This window comes from Rhinoderma darwinii, chromosome 8, assembly GCF_050947455.1.
Source record: "Rhinoderma darwinii isolate aRhiDar2 chromosome 8, aRhiDar2.hap1, whole genome shotgun sequence".
Lineage (NCBI taxonomy): Eukaryota > Metazoa > Chordata > Amphibia > Anura > Rhinodermatidae > Rhinoderma > Rhinoderma darwinii.
In genome coordinates this window covers 105,376,984-105,394,884 of record NC_134694.1, presented here as the reverse complement: position 1 = coordinate 105,394,884, position 17,901 = coordinate 105,376,984, and the positions used below count along the sequence as shown (strand labels likewise).

Sequence of the window (17,901 nt, the reverse complement as noted above, 5' to 3'; positions counted from 1 at the left end):
GTCCCACCTCTGGGACTCGCACCTATCTCTAGAACGGGCCCCTAAACCCTGTTCTACCTCTTTGTGTGTCGGCTGATCTCCGACCATGAAGGTGAAAACAGCGTAGCTCGCTGAGCTACACTGTTTTCGTAAGTCCCATAGAACTGAATGGTAGTTACGGAAACAGCGTAGCTACGCTGCTTCCATAACTGCTATTCACTACTATTGGAGTTACAGCAACAGCATAGCTCAGCGAGCTACGCGTTTTTCGTAACTCCCGACCATAAAGTCAGGAGATGGCCAGGAGTCAGTGATAGCAGACAAAGCTAGAACGGGCTTTAGGGTCCCAGTTCTAGAGATAGGTGCAGGTCCCAGTGGTGGGACCCGCATCTCTCTGACATTTATATCCTGTGGATATGTCATAAATGTCCCTCATGGGAAAACCCATTTAATTTCTACTTTACCGCTCAGACGGTCAAAATTCAGAAACTACAGACAAGAAAAGTTCATAGACTAGTCCTTCCTTTGTAAGATATTCCTCCAAGTCACCAATGCGGTAAGCAGAGGATGCAATGGATGCTGCTTAGAAGATTAAAGCCAGTTGGGCTCTGTGGTTCCACCGTCGACGGAAGAAATACGTCCGGGATCCGCTCACAGATCTACTGCTTTGAAAAAATAGATGACATAAAGCAGCACCATACAACATTCGCGAGATTTAATAATACCCACAAGATGAAAGACACAATCAAGCATATCATATTTTAACATTTGCAGTATGCCAGTAAGCCGGACGACCCTGGGTTTCACCATCTTGGCTTCTTCTAGGGCAATATAGCGGCAATATACTGGGTATGGGGGGAAGCTATGGGGGCATTATTCTGTATCGGGGCAGCTATTGGGTCATTATACTGTGTGGGGAAAGCTATAGGGCATTACTGTTGGGGGCATTATATTGTGTGGGGGCAGTGGAGGCACTATGGGGCATTATACTGTGTGGGAGGCACTATGGGGCATTATACTGTGGGGGGGGCATTGTGCTGTGTGGGGGCAGCCATGTGGCCTTATACTGTGTGAGGGTCATCTATAGGGGCATTATACTTTGTGTGATAGCTAATGGGTATTATACTGAATGTGGGCATCTTTGGGGCATTATACTATATAGGGCAGTATTGGGGCATTATATTGTGTGGGGGCATCTATTGGGGCATTATACTGCATCGGGGCCGCTATTGGGACATTATACTGTGTGGGGGCAGCTATGGTGCAGATATGGGGCATTATACTGTTTGGGGGCAGTTATGGCGGCATTATAATGTATGGGGCAGCTATATGCTGTGTGGGGAAAGCTATAAGGCATTACTGTTGGGGGTATTATGGTGGCATTATATTGTGTGGGGTCATTATACTGTGTAAAGGCACTATGGGGCATTATACTGTGTGGGGCCAGCTATGGGGGCATTGTACTGGGTGGGAGGCAGCCATGGGGCATTATGCACTATATTGGCAGCCATGGGGCATTATACTGTGTGGGGCACTATGGGGCATTATAGTGTGTGGGTGGCACTATGGGGCATTATACTGCGTGGGGGCACTATGGGGCATTATACTGTGTTGGTGGCACTGGAGGGGCTTTATACTGTGTGGAGAAGCTTTGGGGGCATTGTGCTGTGTGGTGGGCAGCAATGTGGCATTATACTGTGGGTGGTTCAGCTTTGGGGGCATTATACTATGTGGGGGCAGCTATGGGGGCATTGTATTGGGTGGGAGGCAGCCATGGGGCATTATGCAGTATATGGGCAGCCATGGGGCATTATACTGTGTGGGGGGCACTATGGCGCATTATACTGTGTGGGAGGCACTATGGGGGCATTATACTGTGTGGGGCCACTATGGGGCATTATACTGTGTGGGTGGCCCTATGAGGGCTTTATACTGTGTGGGGAAGCTATGGTGGCATTGTTCTGGGTGGGGGTCAGCCATGGGGCATTATGCAGTATATGGCAGCTAGGGGGAATTATACTCTGTGGAGAGCACTATGGGGCATTATACTGTGTGTGGGCACTATTGGGGCATTATACTGTGTGGGGTGCAGCTACGAATAAATATAGTGTGGGGGTAGCAATGGGGGCATTATAATGTGTGGAGTCCACATGATACAGTGTGGGCTGAATATGGGCAGGGATTGGGCAGTGTTAGAGGCATGGCTTAATAGGAGAAAAAATTAGCATTTTTGAAAAAACTGTGAGGTAAGGTGTTAAATTAGGTTTAGCGATTTTCAATCATTGATTAGACTGCAGGGGTCAGCAAAATGTGCCATTAGTGCCACTAACAGCACGTGGGGCATGGTTTCCTAGCACACTTCCTTCTTCCAGTGTCCAGCACCGTTGCGTGTTTGGCGGCACTGAACCCAGGGAGAAAGTGAGGTAAGGTGTTAAATTAGGTTTAGCGATTTTCAATCATTGATTAGACTGCAGGGGTCAGCAAAATGTGCCATTAGTGCCACTAACAGCACGTGGGGCATGGTTTCCTAGCACACTTCCTTCTTCCAGTGTCCAGCACCGTTGCGTGTTTGGCGGCACTGAACCCAGGGAGAAAGTACAGCGCTTCATTGTGCACTTGGCGGTGCTGATTACCAGGAGAGAGAGCAGCGCTTCATTGTGTTTGTCGCTGCTGAAAATTGGCTAGCGCACAAGGCAGCACTGCTATCTCCTGGTGTTCAGCTTAGCCCAGTGCATAACCACTGCAAGGACAGAGTTCAGTAATCGCTCTGTTAAAGAAAAAGTTAGCAAAAGTTGGCAACTCTCTCCTATCTGCACCTCCCCGAAGTTGGTGTTCAGTTGTCGTTTTCTTGTGTGCAACACCCACGCCAAGCTGGTGTTCAATAGTCACTCTCTCCTGTATGCAGCACCCCCGCCAAGCTGGTGTTCAGTAGTCGCAGTCTCTCCTATGTGCACCCCCCCAAAGCTGGTGTTCAATAGTCGCTCTCCTGTGTGCAGCCCCCCCGCCAAGCTGGTGTTCAGTAGCCATAGTCTCTCCTATGTGCACCTTCCCAAGCCAGTGTTCAGTAGTCGCTCTCTCCTGTGTGCAGTATCCCCCCAAGCTGGTATACAGTATTTGCTCTCTCCTGTGTGCAGCGCCCACCCAAACTTGTTTGCAGTAGCCGCGGTTTCTCCTATGGGCACCTCCCTAAGCTAATGTTTATTAGTCGCTCTCTTTCCTATGTGCACCCCTCAAGCTGGTGTTCAGTAGCCGTGGTATCTCCTATGTGCCTCATCCAAGCTGGTGTTCAGTAGTCGCTCTCCCTTGTGTACAGTGCCCCGAGCTGGTATTTAGTAGCTGCAGTCTCTTCTGTGAACAGTACCCCCTAGCTGGTGTTCAGTAGCCGCGGTCTCCCCTATGTGCGATACCCGCCAAGCTGGTGTTCAGTATTGGCTCTTTCCTGTGTGCAGCGCCTTCTCCAAGTTGGTGTTCAGTAACCGCGGTCCTTCCTATTTGCGACACAGCACCTCGCCCCCCCCCCCAGCTGGTGTTCATTAGCCTCGTATACACTACAGATGGATCATCTTGCAAACAACGTCAGAGACAAGAGTCACACTAAAATGACAGCATAATTATCTGTTTAATTGTTTTATGTCAAAATGGTCCAAACGTTCCAAATGTTGTGGATTCGATGAATTCTGAAACTTTTGGAGTTCGAGGGGTGAACAAATTGCAGATTAGAAAAAGAATGAAAGGGGTTGGATACAGTCCTAGAAGACATCAGAGAGTGAGACACAAGTTTTCAGGGCAGCTGGGGCACTAATCGGACGTTAAAAGAATTTCATGAAAATCACTCATCTGTACTTACATGCAAAAATTGGCTGGTGCATTCGTGCGGTTTTCGCGTTTATTTAACACACGCCCCTGTGAAAGTAGACATGTTTTGTATGTATAAAGTCCTCACATCTTAGTCTCTGTGCATACCATGTTTTGAGTCTACATCAGAAATATAGGTCAGGAGATTAGGAAGCTCCCCTCAACCTCTCAATAGCAACACTCCTCTTCCTCTCTGTCTGCTGAGCTGTAAGGCGACAAATTGTCCCTCTTCTCTGCATAAAGCTATCGAAAGTACATGTCTGGAAAAGCTCCCGACATATGCTTGAAAAAGACTCCAGAAACGTAGCCTTTGCTCTCGTATATTTGGAAAGTGTTAATAAACACCCCCATTTTTTTCCAAACTGATGCTGTCCTCAAATTTTTCTACCAGTTAAGGATTGCCCAGATAGGATTTCTGGACATGGAATTTGCATCCCTTCTGTTCCTGAGTGGGTAGTTCTTGTTATAGTGAGTGCTGTGGAAATCTTTCTATACAATATGATGTAAGTCCGACGGTGTCTGATAAGTTAAACCATACTTTTTTTTGTGGAGTACTGATGTATACCGGCAAGACGGAAGCCAACGAAACACTCCTTTGGCCTCCATCTGAATGTGGAGCCCTATAGGCTTAAAAAAGTGCTACAGAATTCATAAGAGACAGTAATGTACAGGTTAATTTTCATCATCTTTGTGCTTACCATGTAATGTGTCACTCCCCTGTCATTTTTTTCTCAGTCATGGCAATGTGATTGGATCCTACACAAAGTATTGAGTTCACCTGTCAGAGAAGAAAACATCTAGACGGCTATTAAGTAACCTGGTATCAAGGGTGCCAAATACAACCCTCTTGAGGGATCTTATCTATAAATATGCCTGATACACCTAGTGCTACGATTAGTTCAGGAGGGTGTTGTCAAGATGGAGATCATCGGAGCTACTACTTTGTTACTCATAGCATGCATATTCTTTATTCTTTTAAGTATAACACAAGCCAGAAAACAGAAGAAAAAAGGTAAATTGCCACCAGGGCCAGCACCATTGCCCATCCTGGGAAACATTCTACAACTCAATGGCAAAGAAGTTGTCAAGTCACTCAATAAGGTAAGTTTATACAGTTTCAGCCTACATATCAATTTACTGGGAGATAAAAATCAGGAATTTGGGATTTTTGATACCTACAGAATGAATGGTGGGGAGAGTTGCACACTAAATGACACAATGAAATAATATTAACCTCTTAAGGACAAGGTAAAAATAACAAGTCAACTTTGCTCTAAGGGTCGGCACAAATACCGTGATACTTAATAACTATTTAATTTTTGTGTCGCCGAATACATAGTATTCTAAAGCATTATTACCAGTGTTACCCTGGCAGATGCTAATGGCAGACCTGGGGACCTTTATTAGGCCCCCAGCTTCCATGGCTATTGGATATTTTTTAGAATTAGAATATCAAAATTATAATACTACAGAAATTCATATTAATGTGAAATTAACATTTCAGTTGCTTGTTTTTTTGTGCTGGGATGGCAAAGGTCATATTGTCAAGCCAGGGGTGGACAGGGGTCCTACTTAGGCGCTTTTGTTCAAGGGCCATCATAAACCTGAAGTTGGCCCTGAAGAAAGGTTAAAAAAAACTTCCGACACCTACCATTCAATTTCTTTTTTCCATAGTCATTTTAAAGTGTGAGAAATAAACAAGTTAGCATATGGTGTCCATTTTCTCCCTCCCCCCCCCCCCCCTCATGTCACTTTTACCTTTGTGTGGCCATGGTATTTATAATATATTTGACTAAGTCTAGACGGTCAGTTTATAGTAGAATATAGTGATTTAATGGTGTTGATCCTTATTGCTTGCCTCCCTACTAGCTGAGTGAAAAGTACGGACCAGTATATACTATCCACATGGGAATGGATCCAGTTGTGGTATTGTGCAGCTGTGATGCAGTGAAGGAGGCTCTCATTGACAATGCGGAGGACTTTGGTGCAAGGGGGCATATGCCACTTCTGGACAGGATAAATTCTGGAGGGCATGGTAAGGAGCAGGAATGGATTTGCTCTTTCTAATATTATATAATTAACAGTCACTGCAGTGACCTGCTAATTAAAAATACATATGAACATGAGGCTTGATTAAAATGTGTATACCACTTGCCACTTCATGGTGATCTCATTCAAGTTCGGATGACCACTTTCACCTCAATAAAGCAGCAAAAGGGGAAAAAAACGATTAGTCATATGCCAAAAGAACACTGTATTGCCACGGGTTGGGTGAATGGGGTCCTATGTATACATTTGGTGATGTAAACATAGAATTATTGGAATAAGGTTGCCATCAAGTGACAATACGGCTTATACATTTATACATTGGCAAGTCAAAATGTTCATGCTGTTTCAATTTTACTTAGCAGTATTATAACCCAATTTGTAAGTAGCGACAAATCTTTTCTCTTTTTGAAACAACATTTTTCTACTCTCTAAACCCAAATATTAAAGAGGGTTTTACCACTATAGATATTTATGGCATATTCACAGAATATACCATAAATGTCTGACAGGTAGGAGTCTTACCTCTGTGGCCAACTGATCCCCTTTTCCACCATGTGAGATGGCTGCCGGAAAGAGATTGAATGGAGAGATGGCCATGAAACGTCCACGACCCTCTCCATTCAAGTCTTTGGGAAACAGCCAAGCAAGCTCAGCTTGGCTGTTTACATAGATCTCATAGATTTGAATGAAGAGAGCTATCTGGCTACCTCTCCATTAAATCTCTACTTGGGTGCAGCAGCTCATTCACCTGGAAGGACAGTTTTAGGGGACCTGCCTCCTTCCAAAAGGCGGTGGTCCCACAGCTGGATATTTCATAAATGCCTATGGTGGGAAAACCCCTTTAATTACTTTCTCACAGTTTCCACCATATTTAAGGGCATTTTTACCAGTGATCTACATATTTTTTCCAGGGGTGGTAGGCAGTAATGGTGAGCGCTGGAAACAGCTACGTCGTTTTTCTCTGATGACGTTAAGAAACTTTGGGATGGGTAAAAGAAGCATTGAACAGAGAATTCAAGAAGAGGCCCAGTTCCTTACAGAAGAATTTCGAAAGAGCAATGGTGAGAACCATATGAAAATATACACAAATCCTTCTTTCTATTTCAGTACAAAGGTTGGGCATATGATGACTGAAAAAAGTGGGAAACATATGGGTTAAAGATATGGTAATTCTATGTTTTTCTATTTAACCCCTTAATTACGCTGCCTATATTGGCCTTCAGTATGCTCGCTCTGTCTAGCTACTTAGATGCTGTGGTTAGTGTCATAATGTGGGAAGAGGTTAAAGGGAAAGTATCATCAGAAAATGACATATTATAGAAATCAGATTTTTATCATAAACTTAGTGTGTCTATCAATTTAAAAAAACAAAACATTCTTGAAATATTCCAGTTTTCACACTGGCCACTAGAGTTGTCACAATAGGCTAACACTTCATGTTTTCTGCGCCTCAACTGTAGCTTTGCTGTGTAGACTGGGACGGGATAGGCAGAGTTATCGAATTATCATTAGAGGGGGAGTTAATGGCAGCTCTGTCAATTTCTCTGTCCATTTACAGCCGTTCGGAGCATCTGCCATAATGCACAAACACCCTGCTGCACAGTCTATAAAGACAATATAGGAAGGAAGTGTGTCTCCAATATGGAAGCCCCCAGGAAAAACGTAATAAAATTAAAAAAAATAGCTACAACATTAAAAAAAACATTAATTTTAAGGAATACATTTTTTACCATTTTTTTCAAATGGTCAATTTTTGTCCTTAAAATGTAAAAGATTTTTTTTTTGGACTACTCCAATCATGCAAGATGAGATGGACAGACTGGATGGGACAACCGTGACTATAGCACCTAGCTAGTATTGTCATGTCAACCTACAAACTCTATAGATTGATACAGTTGCCTCCTCTCTCATGATAGACCAGCCATTGGATCCAACATTCTATTTTTCCAAAGCTGTTTCAAATGTCATCTGTTCAGTGGTATTTGGAGATCGATTCGAGTATGAGGACAAAGATTTTCTGAAACTTCTGGGTCTCCTAAATGAAACCTTTAAAGGATTTAGCTCTGTTTGGGGACAGGTAAGACATTTTAGTCCAGAAATACATCAATGCCAAGCGTTAAACATCCACATGCTTTGACTTTAATACATCGCTTTTTTTCAGATGTACAATGTCTATCCTAAAGTTATGGGAAGGATCCCAGGGCCTCACCAAAAAATGTTCAATGCTATTGATAGTATGCAGGAATTTATTACAAAACGTGTGAAAATGCATAAAGAGACTTTGGATCCTAGCGATCCTCGAAGTTTCATTGACTGCTTCCTCATCAAGATGGAACAGGTAAGTTGGTTCCATATATTTGACATGACTTAGGAAACATTCACAATGAGGCAGATTTATCAATGTATTTACATCAGTTTTCTGCCATAAATACATTTTAAAAAAAATGAGGTCCCTGTGCCACTATTTTATTAGAGATACGTGAAGTGCAACTCATTTACTAAGAATTTCCTACACTTTTCTAACTAGAAAAGTGTCAGAAAACAACTCCATGTCCGTCCTGGCATTATTTTCCCCCTACAACAGATTCCTCAACAGGCGCACACTACCCTGGGGGAGAGACGGGCACATCATTCGTATGGTGCATTAGTGATAATAACTCTCCCCAATTGTGTAGTGAATTTTGAGTTTTTTTGTGTTTTTTCATTTAATATTGGACAAGAATATATTTATGCATATTAAGGAATTTGCTTCAAAGTCAGACCCAATAAAATGGAATACTGTAGTATTGAAGGGAGACAGTCACTAAGAAAGACCCCTTTTTAAAGGATTCATAGCTGGGCCTTCCTTCACCTAGGGGCAAAGATTCAGTTCTGTGTCCTAGTCCTAAATAACCTAACCAATAAATAGTAAATTATTGGTGCCCCCCCTGGCACCCTACACTTTCAGCACATGTCAGTGCCAGCCCCCTTCCCCTAGCTATGACCCTGCCTAAAGGAGTTGTCTGGGCACGGGATCGTTTTTCATACTGATAACCTATCCACAGGATAGGTTATCAGTATAGGATCGTGGGGGTCCAACACCCGGACACCACACTGATCAGCTGCTCCAGCTGCCTCTGAGCACCGGGTGTCCGTTCCGGTAGCAGATGGCTTCGGTCACAGTATAGCGACCCTGCTGCAGTATTGCAGCTCTTTTCCTATTCAAGTGAAGAGTTTCAGTTCTGTAGCAAGGCCTCTATGCAGTGTACAGATTCATCTTCTTCCGACATCAGTCACTGCATAACAACTGGTGCCTAGAGGCAGCCGGAACAGCTGAACACTGCAGAGTCCGGCTGTTGGACCCCCACCGATCATATACTTTTGACCTTTCCTGTAGAAAGATCATCAGTATTAAAAACCGTCTTGTGCCCGGACGACCTATTTAAATCAGCTGATCTGTAATATAGATTATCTATAGAGCTAGTGAAAAAGGAAAATTGACACTATGTCCTACTAACAAGTAATTGTCCTCAAAAATTAAATAGTTAGTTCTTGCATCTACCATTTAACGCTGTTTCCATAGGAAAAAGACATACCTGAGACTGAGTTTCACATGGAAGGCATTGTCAATACCACATTTGATTTATTTGGAGCTGGGACAGAAACTGTTAGTACAACACTGCGTTATGGATTGATGATTCTCCTCAAGCATCCAGATGTTGAAGGTTGGTAGAGTCAACAGTTACAGTCCTTGCATGCTATTCCTGTTTATCTGAACTGCATAATGACGATATCCAAAGTCACATTGTTGTTGCACATATGTCCAATATACTGGCACTGGGTCTTAAAATTTGATTCCATGTGACTGTGACACAGGGTTGTACAAAAGATTAATCGGAACACAACATTTGTACTTAATGTGTGCAAAAAAGGGGAATGTTGCTGTACTGGGGTCTCTAGTTCAGCCCCACAATAAATCCCTTAGTGACACCATGGGTTTGAATAACCCTCTGCAGACCCATAAGAGTCTCACTATCCACGGGCCCTGCAGTTTCCAATGATCCCCTAAGTAATAATCAAAAATAATTGAATTATTATGATATTCCTAAATATCAATGCACCAATGAATACATGTAAAATGTATTTGCATGTCCCACATTGAATGTTACCTGCTAACAACTATATGCCAAGAAGTATTTTTAATATTTCCACTAAATCTTTGAAATGATTTCCATTGGACAAGTTACCTGGGCATGAATTTCTATGCCTTTTTGTTTTCCATCTTTACAGAACGCATCCATCAAGAGATTGACAAAGTCATTGGAGGGGACAGAGCTCCGTGTATAGAAGATCGCTCCCGTATGCCCTATATGGATGCCGTAATCCATGAAATTCAAAGATTTATTGACCTCATACCAATGGGAATTCCACACAAAGTAACCCGTGACCTAAAGTTTCGAGATTTTTATATTCCACAGGTAAAACTCTACTGTCCTCTGTGATCAGTGGTAAAAGCTAGCTGATATAGATAAGTAATAACTATATTATATAAAAATCTGATAATGGATATGAAAAAATTATTCTAATGGTTACTAAATTGTTCACTGGATTGTTATTCCTAGGGTACAACCATCTACCCAATACTCAGTTCTGTTTTACAAGATCCAAAACAGTTTAAGTATCCGCATGAGTTCAATCCAGGACATTTCTTAGATGATCAAGGCAAGTTCAGTCGTAATGATGGATTCATGCCATTCTCTTCAGGTGAGTGCTTGAAACTAAAGTGTTAGCCCCACTAATAGAGGTTTAATAGTAAGTAAAAATAAGAGACGTGAGGATTGGCAATGGGCATAAGGTTATTTCTCGGTATTGCTATTAATTTAGAGTGGATTTGTACACAATACGTTGGTCACCTAGAGACGCCACCCTAACAAAAAAGGAAGAAATAACAGAAGTTCCCTGGGCTATTTTTAGGTTGTCTGGTTTAGAAAACCCATTTTCAAATACACTACTAGGACATTATCTCTAAGAATCTGGCATTCTGAGGGATGAACCTAATTCATAGTGTCCATCAATAGCTGGAGTGGAGAGCATCTGTAAGGCACTGGAGGACCTAGCACATCCGTTCATTACCTTGACAAGTCATGGGTACCATATAATGCTTTATTTCCCCTGTGGAGGTCCCCCTGCAAATTACAATTGATTGCTGGAGGTCCTATTTTCCTATCGATCAACCTATTTTCGGGAGGCCGTTCTAACAAAAAAGGATTGTCCAAAGTTGACAGCCCCTTTAGTATTTGGGCATTGGGTTCTTCTTCAGAAATTTATTTTTATATAATTTTGGAGTTGATTTCTTAATTCCTCCTTTGAAATCCATATATTTAATTTCATGAGATTGAAAGTTCTTTGTGATGGTGAAATACAGCTCGTGTTATCGGATCCTGTAACCAACATCCAATCCAATATTAACTCTTATTGTTCCACTTCAGTGCACGTAATCCATATTTAGTAAAGAATGTGGAAATAATGTTATATAAGTTCACTTGAAAATGAGTAGATCTGTCAACACCTGTAGCCTGAAAATGTGTCTAAAAAGTATAACTTTCCCCAAAAAAGCTAGCAAAATGGGCAAAAACATGGCAGATGAAATTTAATGTCGATAAATGTAAAGTAATGCACCTAGGACACAGTAATAGTGTTAATTTGTATACATTAAATGAAATAAATCTGGGGATAACGGAACAAGAGTAGGACCTGGGTATTCTGGTTACAAATAAGCTAAGCAGCAGCACTCAATGTCAAGCAGCAGCTGCAAAAGCAAATAGGATTTTGGGGTGCTTAAAAAGAGAGATAAAAACACGTAATTCAAATGTAATATTACCCCTCTATAAATCCCTTGTAATGCCACATCTTGAATATGGAATTCAGTTTTGGGTTCCACATTGCAAAAAGGATATAGGAGAACTGGAGAGGATTCAAAGGCCGGCGTCTAGATTATTAAATGGAATGGGAGGTGTTGCTTACAATGAAAGACTAGAGAAACCTTAGAGGTGATCTTATTAACATGTATAAGTATATGTGTGGTCAATACAAAGAACTAGCATATAATCTGTTCTTGCCAAGGACTCTACAAAGGACAAGGAGACACCCATTGTGTGTGGAAGAAAGAAGTTTCAGACATCAATATAGGAAAGGGTTCTTTACAGTTAAAGTAGTCAAACTATGGAATGCCCGACCCCAAGACGTAGTGATGGCAGATAATATATCAGCATTTAAAAAAAGGACTAGATGATTATTTACTGACAAATGTCATTGAGGGTTATTACTAATCTAGCAATGAAAGACGTGTAATTTAAACTTGATGGACCCGTGTTTTTTTTTTCAACCTATATAAGTATGTAACTATGAAAAAACTTTTGTTCCCATGGAGCAAAAAAGTAACCAGGGGGCACTATTTGCAAACTTGGAAAAAAACAACATTTCACCAAAACCACCATTAGCAGCAAGATGAGTTTAGGACGTCCACGGCTTATTTTGGTCTCCACTCTAGATCTGTTTTTCTTCTACATTTATTTTCCATTTGCCCCTTTGCACTCTCCCCTTTTATCATCCAAAGTTAACTGCACTTAATTTCTGAATGTAGATGGGCCTACGTATCTTCTGAACCCCATAGCAGGTGCAATGCCTGGACCATGGTAGTTACGCCATAAAGATGCAGTCCACTGATAATTGACTATTCCACATTAAGCACCTTTAGAAATGGGATACAGAGACTCCTAATATTTGGGAGTACAGACCACCAGTTGTTGATTTACTCAAAAATTTCTTTACCCTTCAGGAAAACGGATCTGTCTTGGGGAAGGCCTTGCAAGAATGGAGCTCTTCCTGTTCTTCACCACCATCTTACAGAACTTTAGCCTCCGGTCGCCTGTAGACATTGAAGAATTAGACTTAACACCTTTAATGAGTGGATTTGGAAATGTTCCTCATTATTATCAGTTGTGCTTGATCCCACGCTGATTTATTTAGTTCCAGAAATGTTTACATTTATTTCTACTTTTGACATTCACAAGAATTCTAAAAGTTGCAAGGATGGGAACAAATGTCATCTACCAATAGCTGCTATGGTGAATCTTCCAAATTATAAAAAAAAAAAACATTTTTAGAAATCAAAATATATAAAAATGATTAATTATTTTGATTGGAATTTTTTTATTTCAAATAAATTATACTGTGTACTAAAATAAATGTTCTACTGTGTCATTGTCAACAGATGTGGGCCTAAAACAAAAGTAGAAATTAATCTTAGGCACAATTATATAGCCTCATGCACATGGTATATTATTCATCCATGTTGTACAGATCCATAATATGGTGCCTATAGCCTGCTATTGGTCCATACTGTACATCCATGTTCCATCACATGTTGTATTACGGAAGAATTCAGCACTGCTTCTAGGGAAGTATACAGTGTCTAAAAGAGGCAACATATGGCAGCAAACAGAGCGCCCACAGGTCAGTGACTCCGTCTGCTGCCTTACAGGGTCATTGCCAAGTGCATGAGCCCTTAATGTGCAGCTCACAGACACATATCACGGAGTGAGTAGGTATTCTATTAATTCACTAAAAATCAGCCTCTCATGAGGTCCAAACAAAATCTGCATGTAACACATGCAGATTTCTAGGCTTATTCAATAGCGTAATATATTTGCTCGATGTTTGAACACGGCCTAACATGTAGTGTAGAAAAACCAGGGCACAGCTCTCCTGCGTTTCCAATGCTTCATTATGTTCACAAAAGCATTAATAACAGAAATGTTTCGTCATTCAGGCCATTAGGCCTGTGTGTATAAGTTAGATCCAGAAATAATTGACAATGATACAAAAAACAATAGGTTATGTGCAAATACATATTCAGCAAATACCAGAGTAACATATGATGCTTACTACATGGCAATGTATCAATTATGTTCCACCAGATGGGAGCATATTATGTTAATGCGATGCCATCTAGTGACACAATAAGAAAAACAATGCATTTTCATGTGTTACTAGAAAAGAGAAGTGCCACGTTCAACATCTGCTACTTAAAAAGGTTCTATATGTTTTACAAAATGTGCCATATACTTGAGCATTGGGACTTTAAAGAGGCTCTGTCACCAGATTTTGCAACCCCTATCTGCTATTGCAGCAGATAGGCGCTGCAATGTAGATTACAGTAACGTTTTTATTTTTAAAAAACGAGCATTTTTGGCCAAGTTATGACCATTTTCGTATTTATGCAAATGAGGCTTGCAAAAGTACAACTGGGTGTGTTTACAGTAAAAGTACAACTGGGCGTGTATTATGTGCGTACATCGGGGCGTGTTTACTACTATTACTAGCTGGGCGTTCTGATGAGAAGTGGTGCCGATGTGTCTTCGCTCGTCTGACACGATGCAGGACCTGTGAGTGACGACACAGCGTGATCTCTGGAGAACACGGCTGTGTCTGCACTGCCAGAACCTGGGCGTTGTGAAGAGAAGTGGATGATACTTCTATACACAACGCCCAGCTAGTAAAAGTAGTAAACACGCCCCGATGTACGCACATAATACACGCCCAGTTGGACTTTTACTTTTCAACATGCCCAGTTGTACTTTTGCAAGCCTCATTTGCATAAATACGAAAATGGTCATAACTTGGCAAAAATGCTCGTTTTTTTAAAATAAAAACGTTACTGTAATCTACATTGCAGCGCCGATCTGCTGCAATAGCAGATAGGGGTTGCAAAATCTGGTGACAGAGCCTCTTTAACTTCAGAAAGATCAATTTCTACTTTACCGCTGAGATGGTCAAAGTTCACAAACTAGTCCTTCCTTTGGAAGATATTCCTCCAAGTCACCCAGGCGGTAAGCTTAGGACGCAATGGATGCTGTTTAGAAGATGGAAGTCAATTGGGCGCTGTGGTTCGGAAGAAATACGTCCGGAATCCGCTCACAGATCTGACTTGAAAAAATAGCTGACATAAAGCAGCACACCACAACATGCACGAGTTGTAATAATATTTACAAGATATAAGATACAATCAAGCATAAACATTTGAAAATTTGCAGCATGCCAGTAAACTGGACGACCTTGGGTTTCACCATCTTGGCTTCTTCCAGGGCATAACTAATAGGGCAAAACATAGGGTCTGGCATTTGATTGGCATGCTGCGAATTTTAAAATTTGATGTGCTTTAATTATATATTTGTAGAAGGTAAAAAATACGAGGCACTCACCGCAGTGGCAATAAAAAGATTTATTGATTTTGAGCTCGGTCTGCTGTCTGATGTGGAAGATGCCAATGACCGTTTCACGCTAATAGCACTTTGTCAAGGCTTGACAATGCGCTTGTAGCATGATACGGTCATTGGCAGCTTCCACATCAGACAGACAGAGATCAAAATCAATAAATCTTTTTATTGCCTCTGCGGCGAGCGCCTCGTATTTTCTACATTCAAGTTATACATGTGCTGTTCTCTGTCGATGAGCACCCCTTGGGCAACAAGTTGACAGCTGTATTTCCACGTGTTCAAGCTAATAGGTTTTCACACGCATAGAGTGTAATCTACCTGAATTGGGGCAGCGCCAACCTTCTTTCTCTCAATAGTATTAATTATATATTTGTTTCATATTTTTCCAAATCATTTTCTAAACTTTTTTTTAGTCCCACTATAGGACTTGAACATCTAACCTACTGATCGCTCATATTTTACGTTGCAATACTACTATATTGAAATGTATTATATGTTTTAGTGTAAAATTGATAGGCAACCTATTAGTGTTGCATATGTAGTTTGAATGATTTAGTTATTATGAAAAAATAGACTGCCTTTTTTTTTCTTTTTTCACTGAAAGCCAAACAGCCATTGAAAGCCATTTAATTATATCTTATTTCTAAGCTGAGCAATGATCGCTTGAAGTTGCAGACCCAAAGCCTAAAGCTACACTTCTGGAAGGTTCTAATGACAATATGTCCCCTTTTCAGGTGGTGTATATGAAGACATTGTGTGGATTCAGATAACCAAATACATTTATGTACCCACATATAACTGCTACTAATCAAGCCGGGAAGGAAATAGATATTGTTCTGTTTGGTAACAGAAATCCGAGGGTAATATCACCAAAATCTCTCAATACGCCAGTGTCACATGCAGTCACGTGACCATGCTTCTGGTGTTTATTTCCTGCTTGTTTGATGTTCCATACACTGAATGTGTGGTTATCTCCCCTCTCCCTCCTCCCTGCAGTACGGGACATCACACAACACATACCTCTTATCTCCACTGCCCCCTGTTCTCCCCCTCCCTCCCCCTCTGTCTCTGAAGAGATTGTGTGTCACATGCTGGGCAGCAGATAGTAAAGAGTATAACAGAAAGGTTGTGTCTCAGTAGCAGTAATACCCCTCTTTTTTTTTGTTTATGGTAGCAGGTCTCCTAATCACTTTTACACTCATTTTTAGACATGGGACTGACACCTCTTTCCTAAATAAATGGTTTACATTGCTGATTGGCGATCTGGACCTAAAAACATTAGGAACTTGGGCCATTACATGCAATATAAAAAGTAAAAGATAAACTTAATTTTACAACACTTCAAGTTTTTTTCTATCCCATACCCAACTTTATAATTATGGGTAAGGTGTTATAAAATCTAAGCGTTCTTAAACAGTTATTTATCAGTAAATTGCCAGATGATTATTTCATCTTTAAAATGCCCCCTTCAGCTAGAAACTTTTTGGTCCTGTGTTGTGAGTAAAACCGAATATTGAAGTTGGACCCAGTTAGATTTTCTACACAAACATAAGTCAAAAGCAAGAGGCATAAGAAGCCCCTGGGAGCAGTACAACCTGAATATTCCTATACTTCCCCCTACATTGACCTCAGCAGAATATCTACAAACCCTGCATGGTGGCCTTATTAATGTCCCTAAACTAATAAATTAAGTCTCAAAGTTTTTTTCCACCAGTATTACATAGTTACATAGTTACATAGTTAGTACGGCTGAAAAAAGACACATGTCCATCAAGTTCAACCAAGGGACGGGAAAAGGGAAGGAAAAATTTCTACACATAGGAGCTAATATTTTTTTGTTCTAGGAAATTATCTAACCCTTTTTTAAAGCCATCTACTGTCCCTGCTGTGACCAGCTCCTGCGGTAGGCTATTCCATAGATTCACCGTTCTCACAGTAAAGAAGGCTTGTCGCCTCTGCAGCTTGAACCTTTTTTTCTCCAGACGGAGGGAGTGCCCCCTTGTTTTTTGAGGGGGTTTTACAAGGAACAGGATTTCACCATATTTTTTGTATGTGCCATTAATATATTTATATAAGTTAATCATGTCCCCCCTTAGTCGTCTTTTTTCAAGGCTAAATAGGTTTAATTCTTTCAGTCTTTCCTCATAACTTAAATTCTCCATGCCCCTAATTAGCTTTGTTGCTCTTCTTTGTATTTTTTCCAACTCCAGGGCATCCTTTCTATGAACTGGAGCCCAGAACTGGACTGCATATTCTAGATGAGGCCTCACTAATGCTTTGTAAAGTGGTAATATTACATCCCTGTCCCGCGAGTCCATGCCTCTTTTAATACACGACAATATCCTGTGGCCTTTGAAGCAGCTGATTGACACTGCATGCTGTTATTGAGTTTATGATTTACAAGTACACCCAGATCCTTCTCAACAAGTGAATCCCCCAGTGTAGCTCCCCCTAGGACATATGATGCATGCAGGTTGTTGGTACACAGATGCATAACTTTACATTTATCTACATTAAACTTCATCTGCCAAGTGGACGCCCAAACACTTAGTTTGTTTAAATCTGCCTGCAATTCATGAACATCTTCCATAGACTGAACTATATTACATAGCTTGGTGTCATCTGCAAAAATAGAAATAGTGCTATTAATCCCATTGGTGGGATCAAAAAGGGACCCAAAACAAAATACTAGAAATTCTCATCAATAAAGGGTCAGAAGGAATGGTAAAATGAACTGGCCCAGCGGCCTAGGGCCGAATAA

The 17,901-nt window shown here is 41.1% G+C and overlaps 1 protein-coding gene across 7 annotated transcripts; it reads left to right on the top strand.

The window, feature by feature from the left end:
- The first annotated feature begins 3,586 nt into the window (after positions 1-3,586).
- On the top strand, positions 3,587-12,882 carry LOC142659720 (cytochrome P450 2G1-like). Of its 7 annotated transcripts, none has more exons than XM_075836138.1 (10): positions 3,587-3,611; positions 4,790-4,935; positions 5,704-5,869; positions 6,795-6,944; positions 7,800-7,960; positions 8,045-8,221; positions 9,446-9,587; positions 10,153-10,340; positions 10,485-10,626; positions 12,701-12,882. In XM_075836138.1, the coding sequence occupies exons 3-10, from the start codon at positions 5,740-5,742 to the stop codon at positions 12,880-12,882; spliced, it is 1,272 nt and encodes a 423-aa protein (XP_075692253.1). In that variant the 5' UTR covers positions 3,587-3,611; positions 4,790-4,935; positions 5,704-5,739. The 7 variants fall into 7 exon arrangements, with proteins under 7 accessions (XP_075692253.1, XP_075692251.1, XP_075692249.1 ...); XM_075836134.1 differs by lacking the exon at positions 3,587-3,611 and adding an exon at positions 6,681-6,710 and having other exon boundaries at positions 4,753-4,935; positions 5,704-5,833; XM_075836136.1 differs by lacking the exon at positions 3,587-3,611 and having other exon boundaries at positions 4,714-4,935.
- Positions 12,883-17,901: the final 5,019 nt, after the last annotated feature.